Source organism: Dendropsophus ebraccatus, chromosome 2 (assembly GCF_027789765.1).
Source record: "Dendropsophus ebraccatus isolate aDenEbr1 chromosome 2, aDenEbr1.pat, whole genome shotgun sequence".
NCBI lineage: Eukaryota > Metazoa > Chordata > Amphibia > Anura > Hylidae > Dendropsophus > Dendropsophus ebraccatus.
In genome coordinates, this window is record NC_091455.1 from 151,285,738 (window position 1) to 151,309,302 (window position 23,565).

Sequence of the window (23,565 nt, forward strand, 5' to 3'; positions counted from 1 at the left end):
ACAAAGTGGCCAACACTTTCAAGTAGGAACAGATTTTCTATCCACCCCATTATGTGCACATCGTAAGTGCCTTAATACATGGGCTGATACATTGTATAAATTACCTACCTCCCTGCAGATGTAGTGAATGCCCTGCTGTCCAATAAACCCTGACAGAGAAATAGATAAATGGCAATATATAAGAGTTTCTGGAATTGAAAGTACTTATGATTTATGTGATTTTATTATAGAGAAAGGCCATGTTCATTGGAGAAAACTGTACAACTGAAACAGGCTCTAGTACCATGTTGGGCTGTATCTTGCCTGGATACAAGATGACTTATGATTGGGCTCTGTATGGCATCCTGTGGCATATTTACCAACAAATATTGCAGATAAACCTGTACATCCTGTATAGGGATGGTCCGAACCGTGGAGCGGGCTCATCCAGCGGGAGTAACGCCTGGAAAACTGGGATACAGCCTATGGCTATGGCTGTATCCCAGTTTTCCAGGCGGTTCTCCCAGCGGGAATCATTACCGAGGGTTCAGGTTCGTACGAACCCGAACCGAACTCTGTTCGGACCATCCCTAATCCTGTACACTCATAGGTTGCAGAACCCGGTTTGCAGTGCAGTGCATTAGTGAAGTTTTCCAACCCTTTCAATTTTAAAGCGACTCTACCCAAAATCTCCATATTCTCTCCCTATTTTGCTTGTACCTGGGTCCATTCGGCAGGTGATGCAGTTATTGTCCTAAAAAAACCTTCTAAACTTGCAGCCCTGTGTCAAATTGGTGTGGACTAGAGCGTCTATGCCCTAGGCCTGCACCACCTCTCTGTCCCTCCTCCCCACCCTCCTCATCATTAGTAATGCCCCTGGGCAGGATTTCTCCTAATCATCACTTGTCTGATCACTGCACATGTGCTGGATTGTTAAGGCACCTGTGCAGTGTTCAGACAAGTGGTAAATAGGAGAAATGCTGCCTGGTGCACTCCTAATGATGAAGAGGGCGGGGAGGAGGGATGGAGAGGTGGTGTGGGCCTAGGGCACAGACACTCTAGGCCACGGCAATTTGACACAGGGCTGCAAGTTGAACAGTTTTTTTAGAACAATAACTGCATCACCTGCCGAGCGAACCCCAGGACAGATCTTAGATTAAAAGCAGCTATCCAAAGGTACAAGCAGTTTGGTGGTGGTGGGAGGCAGATTGTGGGTACTGGGTTGCTTTAAGCAACCTCCCCCCCCCCCCTATATAATTTTGTACAGGGAAAAAGTAATTATTCATTTGCATAAGTATCCAGACACTTTATTTAACATTTAAAGGGGTACTCTGGTGGAAACAAATTGTTTTCAAATCAACTGGTGCCAGAAAGTTAAACAGAATTGTAGATTACTAATATTTAAAAATCTCAAGTCGTCCACTACTTATCAGCTGCTGTATGTCGTGCATGAGGTGAAGTTTTTAAGTCTGACACAGTGCTCTCTGCTGCCACCTCTGGACATGACAGGAACTGTACAAAGCAGGAGAGGTTTTCAATGAGGATATGCTACTGCTCTGGACAGTTCCTGTCACTGACAGAGGTGGCAGCAGAGAACACTGTCAGGCTGGAAAGAATACACCACTTTCCACAGGACATACAGCAACTGGAAGACTTGAGATTTTTAAATAGAAGTAATTTACAAATCTATTTAACTTTCTGGCACCAATTGATTTGGGAACAATTTTTTTCATCAGAGTACCCCTTTAATGGAAACACATTGGCTAGTGATTAGAGCATCCAGTCTTCTTGAGTATGACTCCATAAGTTTTGCACACGTGGATTTGGGAATATTCTAGCATTCTTTTCTACAGATCCTCTCAAGCACTGTCAGATTGGATGGGGCCCATTGGTGGTCAGCCATTTTCAGGTCCAAAAGTGGACATGTTTTAGTAGCACTGGATAACCCCTTTAAAGAGGCTTTCCAGGACTAGAAAACCATAAGTGCTGCCTTCGAGAAATAGCACCCCTCTTGTCCTCAGTTGGCCTGTGTATCTTGGTGCCATTAAAGTGAATAGAGCAGGAGACTAGTAACATCACACACGAGCTTCGGACAGGTGTTGAGCTGTTTTTGGAAGAAAGTCGCTATCTTTTTTTAAATCCTGGATAACCCTTTTCAGAATTTCTGTATTTTGCTTTATTCAGCTATCCCTTAACCCTAAACAGTCTTCCTGTGCTACCCCCTGAAAAACAATCCCTACTGCATGATCATTTTTGCAAATCCTTAGATTTTTTTTTTTAATGCAAACTCTACTCAGTCTTTTTACTGAGAAGAGGATTCTTTCTGGCCTTGATTAAAGATGATCAAACAGCGCTAATGTTTAGGTTCGTACGAACTCGAACCATCGGTATTTAACTCCTGCAGTCTTCCTGTTCCACGGGGAAGGTGGAGACAGCCCGAGTTCCCCCTGGAAAACAGGAATACAGCCTGGGCCATAGGTAGTATTCCTGTTTTCCAGACGGGACTTGGGCTGTCTCCACCTTCTCCACTGAATGGGAAGACTGCGGGAGTCAAATACCGATGGTGCAAGTTAGTACAAACCTGAACATTAGCGCTGGTAGATCATCTCTAGTCATGATGCCCTGATGATGGAGTTACTCAAAGTTAAATGACCTTCTGTAAGTTTCTTCCATCTCCACACAGAGCTTTTGGAGCTCAGCCAGAGAGACCACTTAGGTTCTTGCTCACCCTTTCATCTTGGATCTTCTGTTACAGTTCTCCAGATCTGTGCTTCCACATAATCCTGGCTCTACAGGCAGTTCTGTTCTCCAATTGGCTTGGTCCGTTATATGCATTGTCAGCTGTGACACCTACTATAGTGAAGGGGGGAGGTGTCTTTGCAAATCATGTCCAATCACAAGGGTGGACTCCAATGAAGGTGCAGAAACCTCTCAAAAGATGATAAATTTAGCTCTGGGGACCTCCTATTTCTCTTTAATTCAGTTCACACCAAACGGTCTGAATACTTCTGTTAATGCAAAATGTTAGTTTTTTCTTTTTAACAAGTTTGCAAACATTTCTAAAATGATGTTTTCACATTCTCCTTATGGAGTAGTGAGTGAAGATTGATGTGGGGAAACTAATTTCTTTTGTGAATTGCTCAATTGGTGATAGATTTAGTCACCATTTAGGCCGAAGGGGTGTTGCTATGGGCTGTCAGATGCAACACGTGGCCACAGGATGCCGTACACACATTGCTGAGCTTTTAGTGCCTCTCAAATTACTACTAGGGGTGACCAGATCAGAAACTGTGGGAGCAGCTTGTGTTTATCGTGGTTTAAAGAATTTTCCCTACTGATGGTAAACCAAGAAATAATAGCATAGCAGTTTCTCCATTGATGCGCCTCCTCCCAAAGTCTGTTAACAGGGCAAAATTGCTTCAAGTGAGCTGTAGAGGCATGTCTAGTCAACGATCTCTCACCAAGTGTCTAATCAAACCACACCTGTAATTATTTACATATATACATATATACTATATGCCTGCGACTTAGAGTTTTTAGGGAGCAGAAGACTACTACAGCTTTCTGGTTCCTGGCACTCACTCACATTTCACGGATGTAGAAAAGAGCAGGTCTAAGTCCCAATGACTGGGATGTCTCTGATGTTGCGTCAACACTGTGCAGCTATTTGACATTACGTGTGGGCAAAATGCAATCAGAACTTAGCCCTGCCTCCACACGTCTTGGAAAGGGGAGGGGGGGCTGAAAATGTTTTAGCGCCAGGGAGCAAAAAGCTAAGTTTTCTAGCAATCCAACTTTTCTGTCTGGAAGCCTTGTTTTTTTTGTCAATGAGTGCATGATGCCTTGCATTTCAATCATTTAATCACATACTAGAATCAAAAACTTTATTTAAACATTTGCAACAAGATAAAGCAGGGCAAAGAATAAAATAAACACGTTTTGATACACAGTCGAGTCAATCCATTATTGTTAAAAAATCTTTATGAAGGAATGCATCAGTTACTTCTTTTAGAAGGTCAATTTTGTCATTTGGCAGGCTTCTGAAAAGTTGATTTTTGCCTATAGAAAAGGATAAAAGTTTGTCATTTTTTTCCCTCTAAGCAAAATCTAATCAAAGCTACAATTTCCATCATGCTTGGACAGCCAAAGCTTAAGGCCCCGTTCACACAGAGAAAAGAGGGGCGGAATTCCGTTAGCCGCTGTGTCATAATTACACTCTATGGGAGGCGCGTGTGCTGCATCTCTCAGCGCTGAAGAATGAACATGTTCATTCTTCAGTGCTGAGAGATGCGGCACGCGCTCCTTCCGTAGAGTGTCATTATGACAAGGAGGCTAACAGCATTCCGCAGCGGACAATTCCGCCCCTCTTGCTCTGTGTGAACGGGGCCTTAGTTTTGCAACAGCTAAAGGGCCAAAGGTTCCCCATCCCAGTTCTAGGGTGTCCTTACACAGCATATTTTGCAGGGGGTAAAATTAAACCATACAAAACAGCACAGAAATTCTGAGACATATTTTACTTGCTTTAAAAATGAGGTTATTTGGCATGTTCCTGAGCATTAGAAATGTTTAATTTTAAATACTTTGGAATAGTTATTTGCCCATTGAAAACAATGGGGCATGCAGTTTTCTGTGGTCATATCGGTGACTGAAGTGCACCAAAATTAGCAGTGCAAAACCAGCCTTAGGGTAAAATGCATGTAGGCCAATCCCCATTTCATTGTAAAAACATGACACACACACACACACACACACACACACACAGCACATATCATTATTGACCAATTAGAAGTACAGTGTATCACAATGATAGGTTCTACAATTCTACAATATTGACAATTGCATTCAAGACAATAATTAATTGCTGTTATAAAGAACCTAGGCTATAGATCACCTTTTGTCTACTTACAATAGTGAAGGGGAACAAGCAAGGTCTTGTACAACAATTTGTGATTAGACAGCTTTGTAATAAATGCATGACAACTGAGCCATTGGGCTGATTCAAAAGGAAATGGTCCAGATGCATCTTTGGTTCCAAGAGTAAATCCTGGAGACAAATAGAGAAATTATTGTTATATGCAGCATAACCAAAATATACGTACATTACTATATCCAACGGCATACTGACACACAAATAAATAAAGAGTACATAGTACATAGTATAAAGACAAAAACAGCAAACGCATATTCTATTGTTTCCCAATGTTTTGTAAATCCTCATGGCTAATGAAAGAAACTTTAATATCTGAAAGAAGGGATAAGTAAAATAGCTCTTACACCACCTTAGAAAAAAAAAGTGTTCCTTCAAATCAGTGTTTCACGCCATCTAGGAGTCTTAGAACATTGATTAGGGATATATACCATGACAAAGATATCCATTTGCAAACAGTTTTTTCAGTGTTATTGCGGCTGATCAGTATACAGAGCAGGGTGTTGGCTTGCTATTAGAGATGAGCGAATCACTCAGAAATTCATTTTGTGAAGTTCTCAAATATTCGCACGAATTGCATACAAGCGAATTTCATGCTGCTAATTGTTCCTGTTCGCCCAAACAAACAATTTTTCAATGATCGAAATGGTTATAACGATCATTTTGAAACATGTGAACGTTTATCTAGTGATGTACGGAACTGCGTAATGTAATATTCGCAACTGTGTAATGTTCGCAACTGTGTAATGTTTGCAACTGCGTAAGTGTAAGCTAACATCTACGATGGCTTTTGCGTCCGCCATGTTTAGCAAATCTGCGAAGTGAATGTGGCGAATTCCCAAATCAGGCAAATTAAACGCCTGATTCTCGGCAAATCAGAATTAGTCAGATTTGCTTCACTCATCTCAACTGGCTAGTGATAGGCTAATTGTTGTGGGATAAAAGGCATACTGTTTCTCCTTAAAGGGAATGTACCATCAGGCCTGGGCTGAAGCACTGGAGGCGGGAGCCGTGTCATAGAGGGGTGGAGGTTTCCTCCCACTGGGGGTGGGTCAGCCTGCCTCCAGTGCTTCAGCCCAGGCCTGATGGTACATTCCCTTTAAAGGGAAACTGACAGCACATATATGCCTATATCCGTGTTGCCAGTTTCCCCTTGCCGATCACACAAGCATTGTATCTTCATCTTCAGAACTACTTTGTGATCCAGCATGAGAAAAACTATCTTTATCTAAGACTCCTGGATGGAGAACAACAGTGACTTGAAGGACCACCACTATCCCAAGGTGTTCAGAATTCTCAGAGGGCAGAAATGCAAAAGAGGAGCCCGTGGAGCCTCATTGAAGAGTCTCAAAACACAGGACTAGCCAGATATCCCTCCGGGAAGGACCCAGCCAAGGGGCATGTTTCCCAGGGGGCAATGCACCTAAGACTTCACTGCATTGAGTGCTTTTCCTAGGAGCCGGCAGTGTTGTCGTTTGGCTGGTATCCCTGAGTTCAGCAATCTGTTTCTCCAGAGGGCAGAAATGGCCTTTGAGGCGCTACATTTCTTTCCGGCACTCTTCTTTCGGAAAATTAGTTTTCTCCCAAATATTTGAGAAATGTGTGATACTAGCCACTGTCAAGTACATTTTTTAAAAGTACTGGAATAAGTGGACACCCTGTTCTAGAGAATTTATATAAAATTAAATTGATTGGGCAACTGCATGACGGTGCCCTTCCACATCCTTTTTGTGTGGCTTTTTCAGGCCTCCAAAAAATGCCAGAAAACTGCCAATGCAGTTTTTCCCATGCATGCACATTTTTTTGGCATATTTAACTTTATGTGTGAATAACATTTTTTTGATCTAGGCGTTTTTGTTTGCTGAACGTTTTTTCCTCTGTCATCCCATGACCTAGCTTGCTGGACCACAACAACAACAAAAAGCCACACCTTCAGCATGCTGCGTTTTGGAAAAACTGCCAATGACTTCCAGCTTATAAAATCAGCAGGCTTTTTTTGCAAAAAATAAAAAATAAAATGCCATTGCATTTTTATTGGCGCTTTTCCAAGATTTTAGGGCAATGTGGAGCTTCAATCAAGCAATTTTTGACTGCCAACACAGCTGCATAGCTATATGAACATAGCTGTGCAGATCAACAGTTCTTGCCTGTCACTCAAAGCTGGAGTAGGCAGTGAAGTAAACGGGGAGAGGCATTGCAGCCCAGGGCATTGTGTGCCCCAGCCACGCTACTTTTACCCTTGAGACAGGCAATCAAAGCTATTTTGTTTTTTACTGCATTGCAGTACCATTATTCTCTATGTAATATACTCATGCAAAAAATTAGGTATAAAAATTAATAAAAATTAGGTATAAAAATGTTCAGGTCTTTTCTTTAGCATAAAAATGAAGTGTGTAGTATTAGAACATACCTTTATTTTTTTCTTTTAAACTCATGTAGAAACAAGGGGCCATATCAGAAATTACATTGAGAAAGAACAAGGGATTATTCTTTATGCTTTGATCAAATGGAAGTTGTAAAACGCAAGCATGAAACCTACAATAGTAAACACAATACTGAGAATTTTAAGCAAATATTATTGGTTTAATATCTAAATAAGCAAAAAATACCTAATAGCAGTTAATATTTAGAATACTTAAAAGAAAATGTGATTTTCTAGTTTTATTAAAATTAGGTAAAATTGAGTAAAAATCAAAGTCCAAAAATGTATGCAGGCAATGCAGGTACTCAAGTCATTTATAGCCCTAAAGTATTACTGTTATTTCAAACAAATTTGTATAAATTAAAGGGGTTGTCCAGTGAAAATCTTTTTCTTTCAAATCAAATGGTGTCAGAAAGTTATAAAGATTTTATGTTTACTTCTGTTTAACCCCTTGCCTCTGCAGCCTGTTTTGGCCTTAATGACCAGGGGCTATTTTTCAAATTTGACCTGTCTCTCTTTATGTAGTGATAACTCTGCGATGCTTTCAACAATCACAGTTATTCTGAGACAGTTTTTTCGTGACATATTCCTTTTATGTTTGTGGCATACTTTGGTTGGTACACTCAGTATTTTTTTTTTTTGTAAAAAACACATTTGCGCAAAAAATTCTCTTTTCCTAAGAAAAATAGTCATGCCACATAAACTTATTATTACTGCAACATCTACAACGTGTCTACTTTATGGTGACCTAATTTAGTGAACTTCCTTTTACTTTTTAGGATGTTAGAGGACTTTGAAATTTTGCAGCAATTTTTCAAATTTTCATGAAAATTTCAAATCTGATTTGTTTTAGGGCCAGTGCAGTTCTGAAGTTGATTTTTGGGGCCTGTATGTTAGTTACCCCCACAAATCCCTCCTCTGTAAAAACTGCACCCCTCAAAGTATTCAAAGTAGCATTTCATAAGTTTATTAACCCTTTAGGTGTTTCGCAGGAATTTAAGCAAGTTGGAGAGAAAATGTAAAAATTTAAAATTTTTGGCAGACATTCTATTTTAATTATTTTTTTTCCTCTAACACAGCAAATACTAACTGAGAAATACCACACGCTATTTTTTTCCCTTATTACAATGTTTCTAGAAATCCCCTATATATGTGGCCGCAGTGCGTCACCTGACTTAACCACAGCACACAGACATGGTTGATAGCTTTTATCTAAATTTTTTAGTAGGCGGGATTAACAAAAAATTGTCATTTTGATAAGTTATTTAGCGCGGCTCCCCTCCAGACAGTGGCAGCGGGAGGAGGCTGTGTGACATAGCCTCCTCCTGTTGCGCGATCATCGTTGGTGACAGTGGGGGGAGGCAGGGACAGCATGACGTTTGGGAAAAGTCATGTTGCAGGAACTACCTGCACTACATAACGTTTCCCAAACGTCATTTTGTGGCAAGGGGTTTAAAATATCAAGTCTTCCCATGCTTATCAGCTGCTGTATGTCCTGCAGGAAATGTTGTTTTCTTTTCAGTCTGACACAGTGCTCTCTGCTGTTACCTCTGTCCAAGACAGGAACGGATTTAAAAAAAATAAATAAAAAAAATCTGCAGATCCGCAGCAGATTTAATCTAAATAACTGAACACAGCATCAAATCTGCTGCGGATCCTGTATGTGTGAACGCACCCTCAGAGTGCGTTCACATGTACAAGATCTGCAGCAGATTTGATGGCGCAGATTTGAATCTGCAGCAGATCTGCAACAGATTTGATGGCCCAGAATTAATTTGCTTTGAATCTGCAGCTTCAAATCTGCTGCAGATCCTTTACATGTGAACACATATGCCCTTAAAGACAGAGCCAATTTCGATTTTTGCACTTCCGCTTTTTCCTCCTTGTGCTTAAAAGGCCATAGCAGTTGCCACTAATTGTACTTTGCAATGACAGGCTAATTTTTTCATAAAGTACACTGCAAAACCAGAAAAAAATAAATGTGTGGTGAAAAAAAAAAACAACAACAAAAAAAAGCATTCTGTTTATCTGGGGGGGTATTTCTTTTTACACTGTTCGCTCTGGGGTAAAACTGACTTGTTATATATGTCCCTCAAGTCGTTACGATTACAACAATATGTAACATGTTTAACTTTTCTTTTATGTGATGGCTTGTAAAAAATTCAAACCATTGTTAACAAAAATATGTTCCTTAAAATTGCTCTGTTCCCATGCTTATAGCGCTGTTATCCTTTGGTCTATGGGGCTGTGTGAGGTGTCATTTTTGCGCCATGATGTGTTCTTTCTATAGGTACCTTGATTGTGCATGAGACTTTTTGATCGCTTTTTATTACAATTTTTCTGGATTTGATGCGACCACAAATGCGCAATTTTCCACTTTGGAATTTTTTTACGCTTACGCCGTTTACCGTGCGAGATCAGGAATGAAATAAATTAATAATTCGGGCAATTACGCACGCAGCGATAAACATGTTTATTTATTTCTTTTTTATAACATGGGAAAAGGGGTGTGATTCAAACTTTTATTAGGGGAGGGGGCTTTTATTAACAACAACACTGGGGGACTTCTAGTATAAGCACACCGATCTCTCATTAAGATCTATGCTGTATAGTTATACAGCATAGATCAATGAGATAGGAACTGGATTGCTTTCGGCTGCTGCAGCCGAAAGCAATCGAGTGCCGAGCCCATCACGGCGCAGACCCCGGCAGGTACAGGATGTGTGGATCGCTCCTCTGGGACAATGTCCCGGGGGGGCGATCCACCCCACTAGACACCAGGGATAAGGCTGCATAAAGGATTCAGATGCAGCTGTCAACTTTGACAGCTGCATCTGAATTTTAAATTAGCGTGCACGGCAATCGGGCTACATGCGGCACATGGGACCGCGGCGGTTCAGAGCAGGGTCGCCACACGGCCCCGCTCTGAACTCTCTGAGGCGGCCGCAGGGCGTAAATATACACCCGCGGCACACACGTGTGTGTATATATGTGTGTGTGCCAATACCAGTTATTGTGATACAGTAAAAAAATAAGATCTTACCTTTTTTTGAACAGTGACAGGATGGTTAATGTGTCGCCTCCACAAAAAATATATTTCTATAATATATTGTATCATTACAGTAACGTCTGGTACATACCTGTATGCCTGAAGTAATAAAATCTTGTAGGCATTAATGTACACAGTTCGCAAACTGTTTACCTAGAGATTTGAAAGAAAATATAGCCACACTGTCATGCATGGGTAGCGGCAAATATGGTGTTTTTAATGGCATTTTTTCAAGAAAACACAAAGTGTGATTCCTGCCTCAAATACACAAATATTTGGGAAAATAAAACTTACCTGAAGGTCAAGGAAGAGGCTGTGGCATTTAAGTCGGAGGACATTTAACAATTTAAGTTTCAAATTTTCACCAGCTTTAGAACTATGACAAGACGACAGGCTAGCACGGATTGATGTGCATGAAAAGCTGTGGACATAGAATTATAAATTGACATAATTTATGCACAAGGTACACAAAATCTTACATGGGCTGGGGGTATAAACAAGGCAAATGATTAATCCCCCAAATTACTAAGCATATATAAGGCATCATCTCTTAAATCCTTAACGCACTAACATGTAAATGTACACCTAGGTGAGTAGTGACACTGACCACCACAGTTTAATCCGAAAGATGTCATGGTCAGTACTGACTGCTTTATAGGGATGACAGGGGAAGGGCAATGTGATTTGCGGGATTTTGATGGTTGCCGTGGCAAATCACAGCTTCCAAGTAAGGGCTCTATTCCACAGGACAATTATCGTTCAGATTATCGTTAAGTCGTTCGAATCTAAGCGATAATCGCTCAGTTGAATAGCAATTAACGGTTAACGACCGAACGAGAAATCGTTAGTAAGACCTGGACCTATTTTTATCTTTGCTCGTTTGCATTGAATAACACGTCGTTCGGCAGTTCTCAGTAGTGACTAACGCAATAGCGACAAGATGACCGCTATTATGAACGATCATAAGCAACGATTATCATACCATGTAAATGGGTGAATGATTTCAGGTCTTTCGCAATAGCGGTCGTTTAAAATTGTTTATCGTTAACGATTATGCGAATGATAATCGTCCCGGGCCCTAAGCCAGCTACAGAAGCCTGTGAGCTTGACGTTGCCAACCATAACATACTAAGACATATTATAAATTATTAGTCATTTATGTAGGATCACTATCTTTCTTAAAAACAATGGAATGCTAAGTATTTCAAATTTACCACTACCAAAAAGTAAAATGTGTCATGTAAAATGAGTCTTAGAATCACTTGGATAAATTAAAGCATTAAAAAGTTACCAGCACAAAGTAAGACGGGTCAGATTAGTTTCGATCCTTAATACCAAAATTAGCCTGATCCTCAAAAGGTTAATGTTACCTAGAGTAATCGCATAACACTTCCAAAGTTTGTGTGTCGAGTAAAAGACCACACCAAGGAAACAAGGAATGGGCCGGTAACTTCTGTACTGCCGAGCACTCTGGAATGTCATCAATAGGAAAATTCACAACAGTCTTGTCGAGACTTATGGAACAGCCATATTCAGGAATTCCTTCTGCCAAAGTCCTAAACAAAGGATGAAAGCAGAGAATTGCTACAGTCATAAAATCAGGTTTCGTAGTTATGACACTGGAAGCCTAATGGCCCATTTACACAAAGATTATCTGACAGATTATCTGTCAAAGATTTCAAAGCCAAAGCCAGGAACAGACTATAAACAGAAATCATGTCATAAAGGAAAGCCTGAAATTTCTCTTCTTTTTCAAATCCATTCCTGGCTTTGGCTTCAAATCTTTGGCAGATAACCTGTCAGATAATCTTTCTGTTTAAATGGACCCTTAGTAAGGTCTCTAGTTGTCATAGCTATCATCAAGACTCTGCGACTGCTTCGCAGAGCCCCTATGGGGAGAATTCTCCCTCTGTTCTCTCTATAAATTATGCGGTCATGCTGGCTGCAGCATCTATAGGGTTAACTGCCAAGACCTGCGCGCAACTCAGGTCTCAGCAGTTGCGTGCAGTTCTGTGCCCGATTAATCAAAGGACAAGTAGGCATGTCTATGGGTTAAAGGGGCTATGCAGGATTAGAACATTACAGCAGTCTTCCAAAAAAAAGCTCCACACCTGTCATCAGGTTGTGTGTAGTGATGAGCGAATACTGTTCGATCAAATAGATATTCGATCGAATAGTGAGATATTCGAAAATTCGATATTTGTAAGAATATCCCGCGAATATTCAATAAATATTTGATAAGTGTTCAAAACCCCAAGCTTCCGGATTCACCCTCCAAATGGTCAAATAGATGTTTTTCACTAATCGAATACTTGTTCCCATAGACTTTAATGGGATCGAATATTCGCAGGACATTTGTACGAATATCGAATATTTGAATATCTCACTATTTGCTCATCACTAGTTGTGTGGTATTACAATTCAGCTCATTCATATCAATTGAAATAAGCTTCCATACCATACACTACCTGTGAACAGATGTAGCACAGTTTTGGAAGAATGCAGATGTTTTTGTAATCCTGGATAATCCCTTCAGGGTTTACAAAGAAACAGGTAACAGCTGGAGCGATATCTTCAACAACATGCAATTTTCCCACATAAGGCCCTCTTCACACATATGAGGAAACCCAGACAGATTTCCTTAACCATAGGGTTGTATTGGACACTGACACGCTGCAGGATTACTTCTGTACGGTGTCTGTTTAGGAAAACAGGTCAGGAAATTATAACCGGTCCTATTTTCATCCGGATTTCTTTAATGGATGCCCCTATAAAAGTCTATGAGAGCATCTGGAAATACTAATGCTTTTCTGATGCGCATCAGGACTGACTGACATTACATTTTTTTCCCTGATTAGGAAATCCTTAAGGCACTCCAGATGGTTTCCTGACTAGAAGTACTGATTACTGTCAGGAAATACTAGTGGTTTCCTGAAGCCTCCTGATCAGGATATCCCGACAATAAAATCTGACACTGATGTTTGAAGGGACCTTATCCTCCCTGTAGCTAGAAGATCTTGCAATTCAACTCCCAGGCTGATGGGACTGCTTGCATCTCATACTCCATGGCTTTTTATACTTACCAGCATGTATTTTTAAAGGGTATAGAATAAAAACTGGGCATTTGATATCAAGCTGGTGAGTGCTGCAGCTATTTTATACTTTGATCATGTACCTCATACAGTGCTTTCAGAGGAAAAACAGATAGCTATTAATCCTGCATAATAAATTTTAATTCCACCGAAATTAAAATGACTCTGTACCCACAATCTATTCCCACCCCCAAACCACTTGTACCTTCAGATAGCTGCTTTTAATCCAAGATCTGTCCCGGGGTCTGTTTGGCAGGTGATGCAGTTATTGTCCTAAAAAACAACTTTTAAATTGGGAGCCCTGTGCCCAACAGCTGTGACCTTGATTGTGTATGCATTAGGCTGGCACACCCTCTCTGTCCCTTCTCCCCGCCCTCCTCATCATTAGGAATGCCCCTAGAACATTTTTTCCTGTCTGAACATTGCACAGGTGTCTTAAAGATCCAGCCCATGGGCCGTGCTGACACAGGTGGGGAATAGGAGACAATCTGCCTGGAGCATTCCTAATGATGAGGAGGGTGGGGAGGAGGGACAGAGAGGTTGTGCCAGTCTAATGCATACGCAATCTAGGCCACGCCCGTAGGGCACAGGGCTGCCAGTTTAAAAGTGTTTTTTTTAGGACAATAACTGCAACAACTGCCAAACGTACCACAGGACAGATGTTGGATTAAAAGCAGCTATCCTATAGGTACAAGCGGTTTGGGGAGGGGGGAGGGGGGTCAGATTGTAGGTACAGAGTTGCTTTAAAACGACTCTGTACCCACAATCTGACCCCCCAGACCACTTGTACCTTCAGATAGCTACTTTTAATCCAAGATCTGTCCAGCGGTCCGTTCGGCAGGTGATGCAGTCATTGTCATTAAAATTTATTTTTAAAATTGCAGCACTGTGCCCTATGGGCGTATCTGTGCCCTAATTTTACACCACCCCCTCCGTCCCTCCTCCCTACCCTCTATCATTTGAACATTGCACAGGTGTCAATGATTCAGCCCATGTGCTGTGGTAACACAGGTGGTAAATAGGAGGCAAACTGCCTGAAGCATTCCTAGTGATGAGGAGGTGGGGAGGAGGGAAGGAGGGGTGGTGCAAAGTTAGGGCACAGATACGCCCATAGGGCATAAGGCTGCAATTTTAAAAGTCAAATTTTTTTTTACAATAACTGCATCACCTGCCGAACGGACCGCAGGACAGATCTTGGATTAAAAGCAGCTATCCGAAGGTACAAGTGGTTTGGGAGGGTCAGTTGTGGGTACAGAGTCGCTTTAAATATATAAGCCTTCTTAAAGAGATAATCTAAATACCGCAGATATATACACATACAAACATATATATACATAAGTGCTGCACAACAATATATTGTTATTTCAAGACAATTTATCGATAGATAGTAACAATTTTATTCCACAATGTTACACTATGGCTTGCAGTTCAGAACAGTCGTTCAGACCAAGCAGTCCTAACCGCTTGATCTGAACGACCGTTCTGAACTGCAAGTCATAGTGTAACATTGTGGAATAAAATTGTTACTATCTGTCGATAAATTGTCTTGAAATAATAATATATTGTTGTGCAGCACTTTTCATTATGTATATAGGTTTTTATGTGCATATATTGGCGGTATTTAGATGAGCCTTTAAGAAGGCTCCTTAAGGGTGGGTGGAGAGATACATGTAATGGCCGAGAGGAAGCGCGGAGAGTGAGTTGATTGCTACCATGTGTTGCCGCAGTTAATAGTGCCAGGACTAAAGCCCCGATTCGACGGGGTGATGCAGAGGAGCAAACGAGAGCTCTCAGCGCTTGTTTGCTCCTCGTTCCCTGCTCGCTGCCGCAACTATTCCACGTGTCGGCAGCGTGCAGATGAGTGCGGGAGGGGCTGCCCGGGTGATCGTTCCATGGAATAGGGCCTTATTTCTTATCTGCATGCTTAATAACCTATCACCCCACACACACACAAAACGTGCAACACCTGTCATTTAGCCATTTAAATGCCATTATCACTACTGATCCCCGCATTTAAAATGACTGAAGATGAGCATGTAGAGATGTGAACACCCCTTTCTTATGCATCATCCAGCTGGATTGCTAAAATGGACGCCAGAGGATTAGGAAGACGCTGGTTGGTGCGGAGACATCGCTGATTCGTGGAATGTGAACAAGTTACCTCCTGGGACAGAGAGGCAGATGAAGCAGGGAGAAATACACAGCTGAGCTGCTACTTCTAGAGCAGTGATACAACCGCGAGTGGTCAAAGGAGCAAGCTGTGAAGCCGTAAAGAGAAAGAGCCTTAAGTAAGATGTGTGCTGTCCTGGGAGAAGTAAGTATAAGTAGTGAGACAAGGAGTGAGACATTGATAGAGCAACACAGAGGGGAGAGCTTTTACTAAGACAAGATCAGTGGTGAGATCTAAACAATACAAATATGACAGGTTGCTCTTTTTATTCAAATTTTACAAGTGTACAGGATTATGCCGTTCAAAAATGTTTGTTGATTTGAAGTACAATAGCAACAATGAAGAACATATTACCCAGTGAGAGCCAATATATAAAATAAGAAACAAAAAACACAGAAGGTAGGTTACCAAGCTGCTCATTACATATCTCCAGATGACTACCTCCCAAGGAGAATCCATGTATTGAGCTTAAGGGTTAGATGCAACTAAGAGTCTACTGTATGTACAGTGTGTGTGTATATATATATATATATATATATATATATATATATATATATATATATATATATACACACACACACACACACACACATACACAGTTGTATCTTTTTTTTAACAAATCTTTATTTATGAAAAGTTTTATGTACAGGTACAAAGCCATACGTTTTGATATGAGCAAGTTGTACAGTATAAACAACAATAGACATAACCTATGAGAGGGGATGGGGGAAGGGGGGGGGGTGCAACATCAGTCCAACTGTTGTGTGAGATGCTGTTTGCAGTCTGATATAGTCCAGGCATAATCCAGGGATGTGGAAGGGTCCAGTCCTTTCATCCTTGCATGGTCAGTTCCCATTGTATGGCGAAGGTGGGAGTAGAAGAGGGTGGAAGAGAGGGAGTCTTGGAGAGGAGCTAGTCCACTGCGGAGGGTGCAGAACGAAGGATGGGTTAAGTATTAGTGTCTCTTAGCTTGAAATGCATCCATGGACCCCATATCTTCACAAAATGATCATGCTTATACTCAGACCAGCTGGTAAGTTCTTCCAACCTGCATATATGATTCAGCTTATCATGCCACTGTTGGGCGGTTGGGGGGGACCCACTCAACCACAACAAAGGAATGAGAAGTTTGACAGCCGCAATCATATGTGTGGCTAAGGAGTGTTTAGATGGACGGTATGAGGCAGATGGGGCTGCTAGGAGCACGAGGGCAGGGGTCAAGAGAATGTTTTCCTTACATACCAATGCTATAGTATTTTCAACCTCCATCCAAAAAGGTCTGATAAGGTGGCAAAACCACCAAATATGTGATATGGTGCCCGGGCCCCGCTGACAGCGCCAGCACAGCTTAGATTGTGAGAGTCCCATGCGATGTAGGAGATCAGGGGTCCTATACCACCGGGTGAGTAATTTGTAATGGTTCTCCTGGAGTTTAATGCATCTAGAAAAGCCATGGAGTTCCCTAGGATGTATTTTTTCTCGTCATCTGACAAAGTTTGTTGTAATTCAGTCTCCCAAGCTAAAAGAAAAGGAGGCGTAGTAAAGGAGTTATCTGATAAAAGTTGGGAGTAGAAATGGGAAAGTCGGGGCTTTGTCGTAGCTCTGGTGTGGCAGATCTTGTCTAACCAGGTAAGTTCTCTACAAGCTTTGTGGGATCGTAGGAAATGGGTGCAGGTCTGTTTGATTAAGTGGCTCTGTAGGAAATTTAGTGTGTGCGATCCCATCAGGGAGTACAACTGCTTCTCTGCGAGAGGCATGTTGTCTGACATCAGTGTGGAAATGGGAATATGGCGTAATCGTTGCCATATGGAGTCACAGGCTGCTAGGGGGGACCCTGTGAGATGCGGCACTAGGGCAGCAGGAGTTAGGGGAGAGGGAGAGATCCCATTTGCCTCCATGTAAGCCATGCGGGCTTTAAGGGTGCCTCTAAGTAATGAGTTCGGTAATGCGGCAATATCTGCAGGTGTAGGTGACCATAGAAGCCTTAATGAGTCACGTCCCAAGGGGATAGTTTCCAGGTCGGAACCTGCAGAGTTCCATTCTTGATAGGGAAGGAGGAGGAGAGTATACCATTTGCTTTCACTCTAGCTGTTGGGTTAGTGTATAGGGTTAGGATTGCTTTTACATATCTCGGGGGAAAGCCAAATTTCTGGAGGGTAGCTGCCATTTAGTCCCATGCGACCCTGTCAAATGCCTTTTCGGCATCGGTGCCGAGAAGGACAAGTGGGATGCGTTGTTTATGGGCGTAATATACTGCTTGCAATACTCTGTGAGCGTTGTGCCTACCTTCCCTGCCCTTTACGAAGCCTGTTTGGTCCTTATGTATAAGGCGTGGTAGGAGTGAGCTGATGCGTTGTGCAAGCAGTTTTGCCCAGATTTTCAGGTCCTGGTTCAACAAAGAAATAGGCCTGTAGTTGGAGCATAGTAGAGGGTCCTTATTTTCCTTATGTAGCACTACTATGTGCGCCTCTAGTGATTGTGTGGGAAGTGACTTCTCATTCAGTAGCGAGTTACATAGATCAGTGAGATGTGGGAGCAGTGTATTTTGGAACTTTCTGTAGTATGCTACTGAAAGTCAATTGGGCCCAGGGCTTTTCCCTTTTGGGAATGACATCAGGATTTCTCTAATCTCAGTAGTGGTGCAAGGTTTTAGCAAGGCCTCAGCTTCGTCGCCTGTGAGACAGGGGAGATCGAGGGATTGGAGGAAGGTGGAGATTTTTTGGTCTCTAGGGGTGTCAGGGGAGATAGCAGGAGGCAGGCAATACAATGAGGTGTAAAATTCACTAAAGGCATTTGCAATATCTTTTGCCGAATCTTTTTTAACTCCGCCAGAACCAGCTGGCAGGTAGAGCTCTTGTGGCGAACCTCTAAATTGGCTATCTGAGATAACAGAGTCGATTTCCCTGTTTCTGTCCCTTTTTACTTTAGCTCCTAGAGAAATAAAGAGACCTCGAATGTAGGCTTTGTGGGCCTCCCAGGTAATGGGCGTAGAGATGTCAGGGCTAGTGTTGGATTGAAAGTAGGAGGTGAGATTGAAGTTAAGGTACTCAACGTGTGCGGTGTTATCTAGTAGGGTTTCATTGAGGCGCCACGTCCACTCTCTAGGTGGTAGTTGCGGCAGTGAGATAACAGACAGAACAGGGAAGTGGTCAGATAGTGTGCGTATCAGGATATCAGAGGAGAGGAGAGAGGGAATCAAGCTTTCATGTAGCACAGTTGTATCTTTAATAACGAAAATAATTTGTTAAGGGACTGTGCTTGTAATCCAAATCCACTCTTAAGCCAAAGCAAATTTTCCCATAAGAAATCATTGAAATGCAGACAATTGGTTCCACACCCCAAAAATAGTAATTTATTATTCTGAACAACATGTAAAACAAATAAAACAAACATTTAGAAACAGCTGAATATGTGATATTATAAGTTACTGTACAGAAATGGAGAGGATGGGAAACACAAGGGCTGACAGAGTGCAGGGAGCATGAAGGAATGAGCAGTGCAGATGTGGGCACATACATGCAGCACTCTCTGCCCCGGGAGAGAGGGGTTACAGCTATGGAGAGATTATCTCCACAGTCCATGATTTGGAAGGTGAGGGAGACTTCCTGGGTCAGAGTACAGTGCTGTAGACCACCTATGCAGACCATGCCCCTCCCCCACTCGCGCTCCCACCCAGTACAGGGAGCTCTTAAACCAAAGCAATGCTCCAAATCACAATTTAAAAAAACTGGGAGCTCTCAATCGAAGTTACTCTTAAACCAAGGTGCCACTATAATATAATATATATATATATATATATATATATATATATATATATATATATATACACACATACATACACACACACACACACATATACACACACAAAATTTAACAGTTTTATGGCTTGAATTTTCCATGAAACTGTGGTAAAGAGCATAATTTTGAGTATTAGAAAGCCGACTATCTATCTATCTATCTATCTATCTATGTTTCTAAGCTGTTATTGATGCTCCAGGGGACAAGTTAGTAGGACACTGACATTTTTGTTGGGGTATACCCACCATTGGTGTTGGCTTTTGTTTCATTAAAGGAGAAGTCCGGCCAAATGTATTTTTTAATATATTATTACATGAAGAAAGTTAGACAAATTCCTAATATACACTAATTATGGGAAATGCACATAAAGTGCTATTTTCCTCAATTTAGTAGATCGGCAGAGTTCAATTTGTCTACACAGACTCTGACGTCACGACCCAGGGTGTAATTCCTATGAAGTGTCCAGCAGGGGGTGCAGTATATGTAGAAGTCAATGTGTAATGTAGTGTCTGTGTAGTGTAACCTATGTAGCTGAGCCTGCACAATAGGGAGAGGTGTGTAAGATGTCCACCGGCTCCCACAGATCTCTAGGAAATGCAGCTCTCCCACTCTTGCACTACAACCCTCAGCAGGCTCCTATGTCCTGGCTGCTGCTCAGCCCGCACGGCTGACCCCAGACGTAGGCTGCCCCCCTCCTACCCCAGATCCTGTATGGGCTGGAGAGAATGATGAGCGTTCCCTCCTCCCCCTCACTCCAGGACGCTGCTGCTGTATGGGGAAGATTAGCAGTGAGAAGAGCATGCTGACAGTTTTCTCCTCCCCCTCCCGCCGGGGAGGGGAGGAGGGAACGCTCATCATCCTCTCCAGCCCGGACATTAGCAGCGTCCTTCTCTCCAGCCCATACAGGATCTGGGGTAGGAGGAGGGCAGCCTATGTCTGGGGTCAGAATGGGGAGATTGCCACTCAGCCCCTATGGCATCCTGGGTATGTAGGTGGTAGGAGGGAGGCATCCTATATGTGGGGTCTGTGTGGGGGCATCTGATGCCACTCTCCCACTCTTGTACAACTACAACTCCCAGCAGACACTCCTGGCTGCTGCTCAGTCTGCACAGGGCAGCAGGGGAGGGAAGGTAGATGCATCTCTCTCCCCTGCTGCCCATTGCCGTGTGGGCTGAGCAGCAGCCAGGACAAAGGAGCCTGCTGAGGGTTGTAGTGCAAGAGTGGGAGAACTGCATTTCCTAGAGATCTGTGCGAGCCGGTGGACATCTTACACACCTCTCCCTATTGTGCAGGCTCAGCTACATAGGTTACACTACATTACACATTGACTTCTACATATACTGCACCCTCTGCTGGACACTCCATAGGAATTACACCCTGGGTCGTGACGTCAGGGTCTGTGAAGAGAAATTGAACTCTGCTGATCTACTAACTTGAGAAAAATAGCACTTTATGTGCATTTCCCATAATTAGTGTATTTTAGGAATTTGTCTAACTTTTCTCATGCAATAACATATTAAATATATTTGGCCGGACTTTAATTTGTTTGGGATGAGAAAATCGCCATTGCATGCCTCTACTTAAAGGAGAAGTCCGGCCAAAATTAATTTTTGATATGTTGTTACTTATGAAAAATTTCTAATGTACATTAATTATGGGAAATGCACAAATAGGGCTATTTCCCTTAATTTAGTAGATCAGGAAGTGTTAGAATTCTCTCAGATCCAGTGACGTCACGACGAAAGGTGTAATTCCTATGGAGTGTCCAGCAGGGGGCGCTCTCTATATAGAAGTCTATGGGACTTTATTGTTTCTATGGATTTCTATGTAATGTAATGTAGTGTAGTGTACAGTGCTTGAATGAATACATCTATGGAATACTTTGGGGAGCAAGTGTCCTTGCTCCCCAAAGTATTGCATAAATGTATTCATTCAATACATTAGGATATCACAGTAAGCCCGCCGATCCGCCGCATTCCCTCCGATCCGCCGAATATACACTGAACCACAGCTCCCATCATCTGCTTATAGTATGAACAGGTGATGGGAGCTGTAGCTGGGTAATGGCTGACTTGCCTGCGATGCCGCCGGGCGCAGGGGGGGAGCCGCTCAGTACACAGGAGCGCTCACCCCCTCCTCCTTCCGGGAACCTTCCCCCTATACCACTGCTATAGCACTGAGCGGCTCCCCCCTGCGCCCGGCGGCATAAGCAGTGGCATCGCAGGCAAGTCAGCCATTACCCAGCTACAGCTCCCATCACCTGTTCATACTATAAGCAGATGATGGGAGCTGTAGTTCAGTGTATATTCGGCGGGAATGCGGCGGATTGGCGTGCGACAGGAATGCGGCGGATCGGCGGGCTTACTGTGATATCCTAATGTATTGAATGAATACATTTATGCAATACTTTAGGGAGCAAGGACACTTGCTCCCCAAAGTATTCCATAGATTTATTCATTCAATAAAGCACTGTACACTACACTACATTACATAGAAATCCATAGAAACAATAAAGTCCCATAGACTTCTATATAGAGAATTACACCTTTTGTCGTGACGTCACTGGATCTGAGAGAATTCTTACACTTCCTGATCTACTAAATTAAGGGAAATAGCCCTATATGTGCATTTCCCATAATTAATGTACATTAGAAATTTGTATAACTTTTCATAAGTAACAACATATCAAAAATTAATTTTGGCCAGACTTCTCCTTTAAATGCCCACTGCTGTGGAAATATTTTACATTTTCCATAAATTTCACCCGCAAATCAATAATCCCTAACTTTTTGTGAGTATTGTAGTATCTGGAGAGTTTCTAATTTAAAGTTGTAAACCAAGTTCCCCAATATGGCTGTTAAAACTGAAATTAGATCCGAACTACAAGATGCTTGGCAGTCACTTGGAGTGTGTAAATTTACAAGAAAACATTTTGACCCTCTGAGTACCCAATGCAGGCAGACGTGTTGACATCAAACTATGAATCAGTCTGCAAATAGCCACAAACTGGATGTGGTCTGCAGTGTGTGACACTGATGTGGATACAAGGACCAGTAATCCACTATCTTTCTGGGGTTATGTGTGTGCGCTATAACATTTTTTGCTCATCTCTACTACTTACCTTAAAAATTGTTTTGCTTGTTTTAAGTGAGGTGTAACCAACAAGAAATCATCAATAAGTCTCATGAAAAGCCTGCAATAAGTAAAAAGCTTACATTAAATATAATAATAACAACAACAACAACAACAACAACAACAACAACAACATGTTGGCATGTTCATCAGGTTAACGTACGGATTCAGTTGATGCTGGAAAATTCACCATATGAACAAAATGGATCATAATTAAAGTAAAGCATAAGTTGACATCAGATCAATGTAAAGAATATCTGGTGATCATCTGAAGGTGCGGTGATACTGTATTTCTGTATGCTGTATTCTGTTTGCTAGGCTGCTATCCACTCATGCAGAGGTGTCATCAATTGCATTAAAATGACACATGGATGTGATTGCTCTTGCAACACTTTCCAACTGTGAACAACTACTAATACAAATTACTACATGGAGTTACAGCATTTATGTAAGAGAGCAGTGGTTCATCCTTTTACCTACCCGTTCTCTTCTATTCCACAGAACAATTTATTTTCCATATCACCATAGCATAAACTACAAAGTAATGTCGACAACATGGATCCCTGAGGTATTCCACAACACTGCCTATAATATCTGAACGGTAAAAAGAAAAAAGGGAAAAAAAAAAAAATCAAAACTTGTAAGTTTATCATTTATGTGGATAACAAGAAAAGGAATAAAGATTTTATCCTATATTCATAACATAATCCAATTCAAGAAAAGGTACTATGTTTGCAGTTTACAAATACTTTCTATGTGTAGGACAAAGGGTATTACTTTTATTTTTTAGTGACGTTTACAGTATTCTGTATGGAAACTAAAGCTTATTGTCTCTAGGACAATTCTATCTAGCACATAGTAGAATGGAGATGAAGAAATCTTTCACCCGTGCCAAAAAGGAAAACAAGGCCATAAAGGAAGATTATAGGTGGAAATCCACTTTCCTACACCAAATAATGTAACAAACCCTATAATATTATTATTATTATTATTATT

General features: G+C 41.8%; 1 protein-coding gene across 4 annotated transcripts in view; it reads right to left on the reverse strand.

Moving 5' to 3' along the window:
* Positions 1–3,895: 3,895 nt before the first annotated feature.
* TERT (telomerase reverse transcriptase) overlaps positions 3,896–23,565 on the reverse strand; it is a 49,199-nt gene continuing 29,529 nt past the window's right edge. For 2 of the 4 annotated variants that reach the window (XM_069958535.1, XM_069958534.1), the window contains exons 9-16: positions 23,050–23,163; positions 22,559–22,630; positions 11,748–11,933; positions 10,672–10,798; positions 10,469–10,530; positions 7,317–7,441; positions 4,886–5,023; positions 3,896–4,038 (exon numbers count right to left, since the gene is read on the reverse strand). In XM_069958535.1, the coding sequence (XP_069814636.1) occupies positions 3,935–4,038; positions 4,886–5,023; positions 7,317–7,441; positions 10,469–10,530; positions 10,672–10,798; positions 11,748–11,933; positions 22,559–22,630; positions 23,050–23,163 (928 nt within the window). In that variant the 3' untranslated portion in view covers positions 3,896–3,934. Of the gene's footprint in view, positions 4,039–4,885; positions 5,024–7,316; positions 7,442–10,468; positions 10,531–10,671; positions 10,799–11,747; positions 11,934–16,370; positions 16,560–22,558; positions 22,631–23,049; positions 23,164–23,565 lie in introns of those variants that run through there. The other 2 variants (XM_069958536.1, XM_069958537.1) reach the window with 2 other exon arrangements.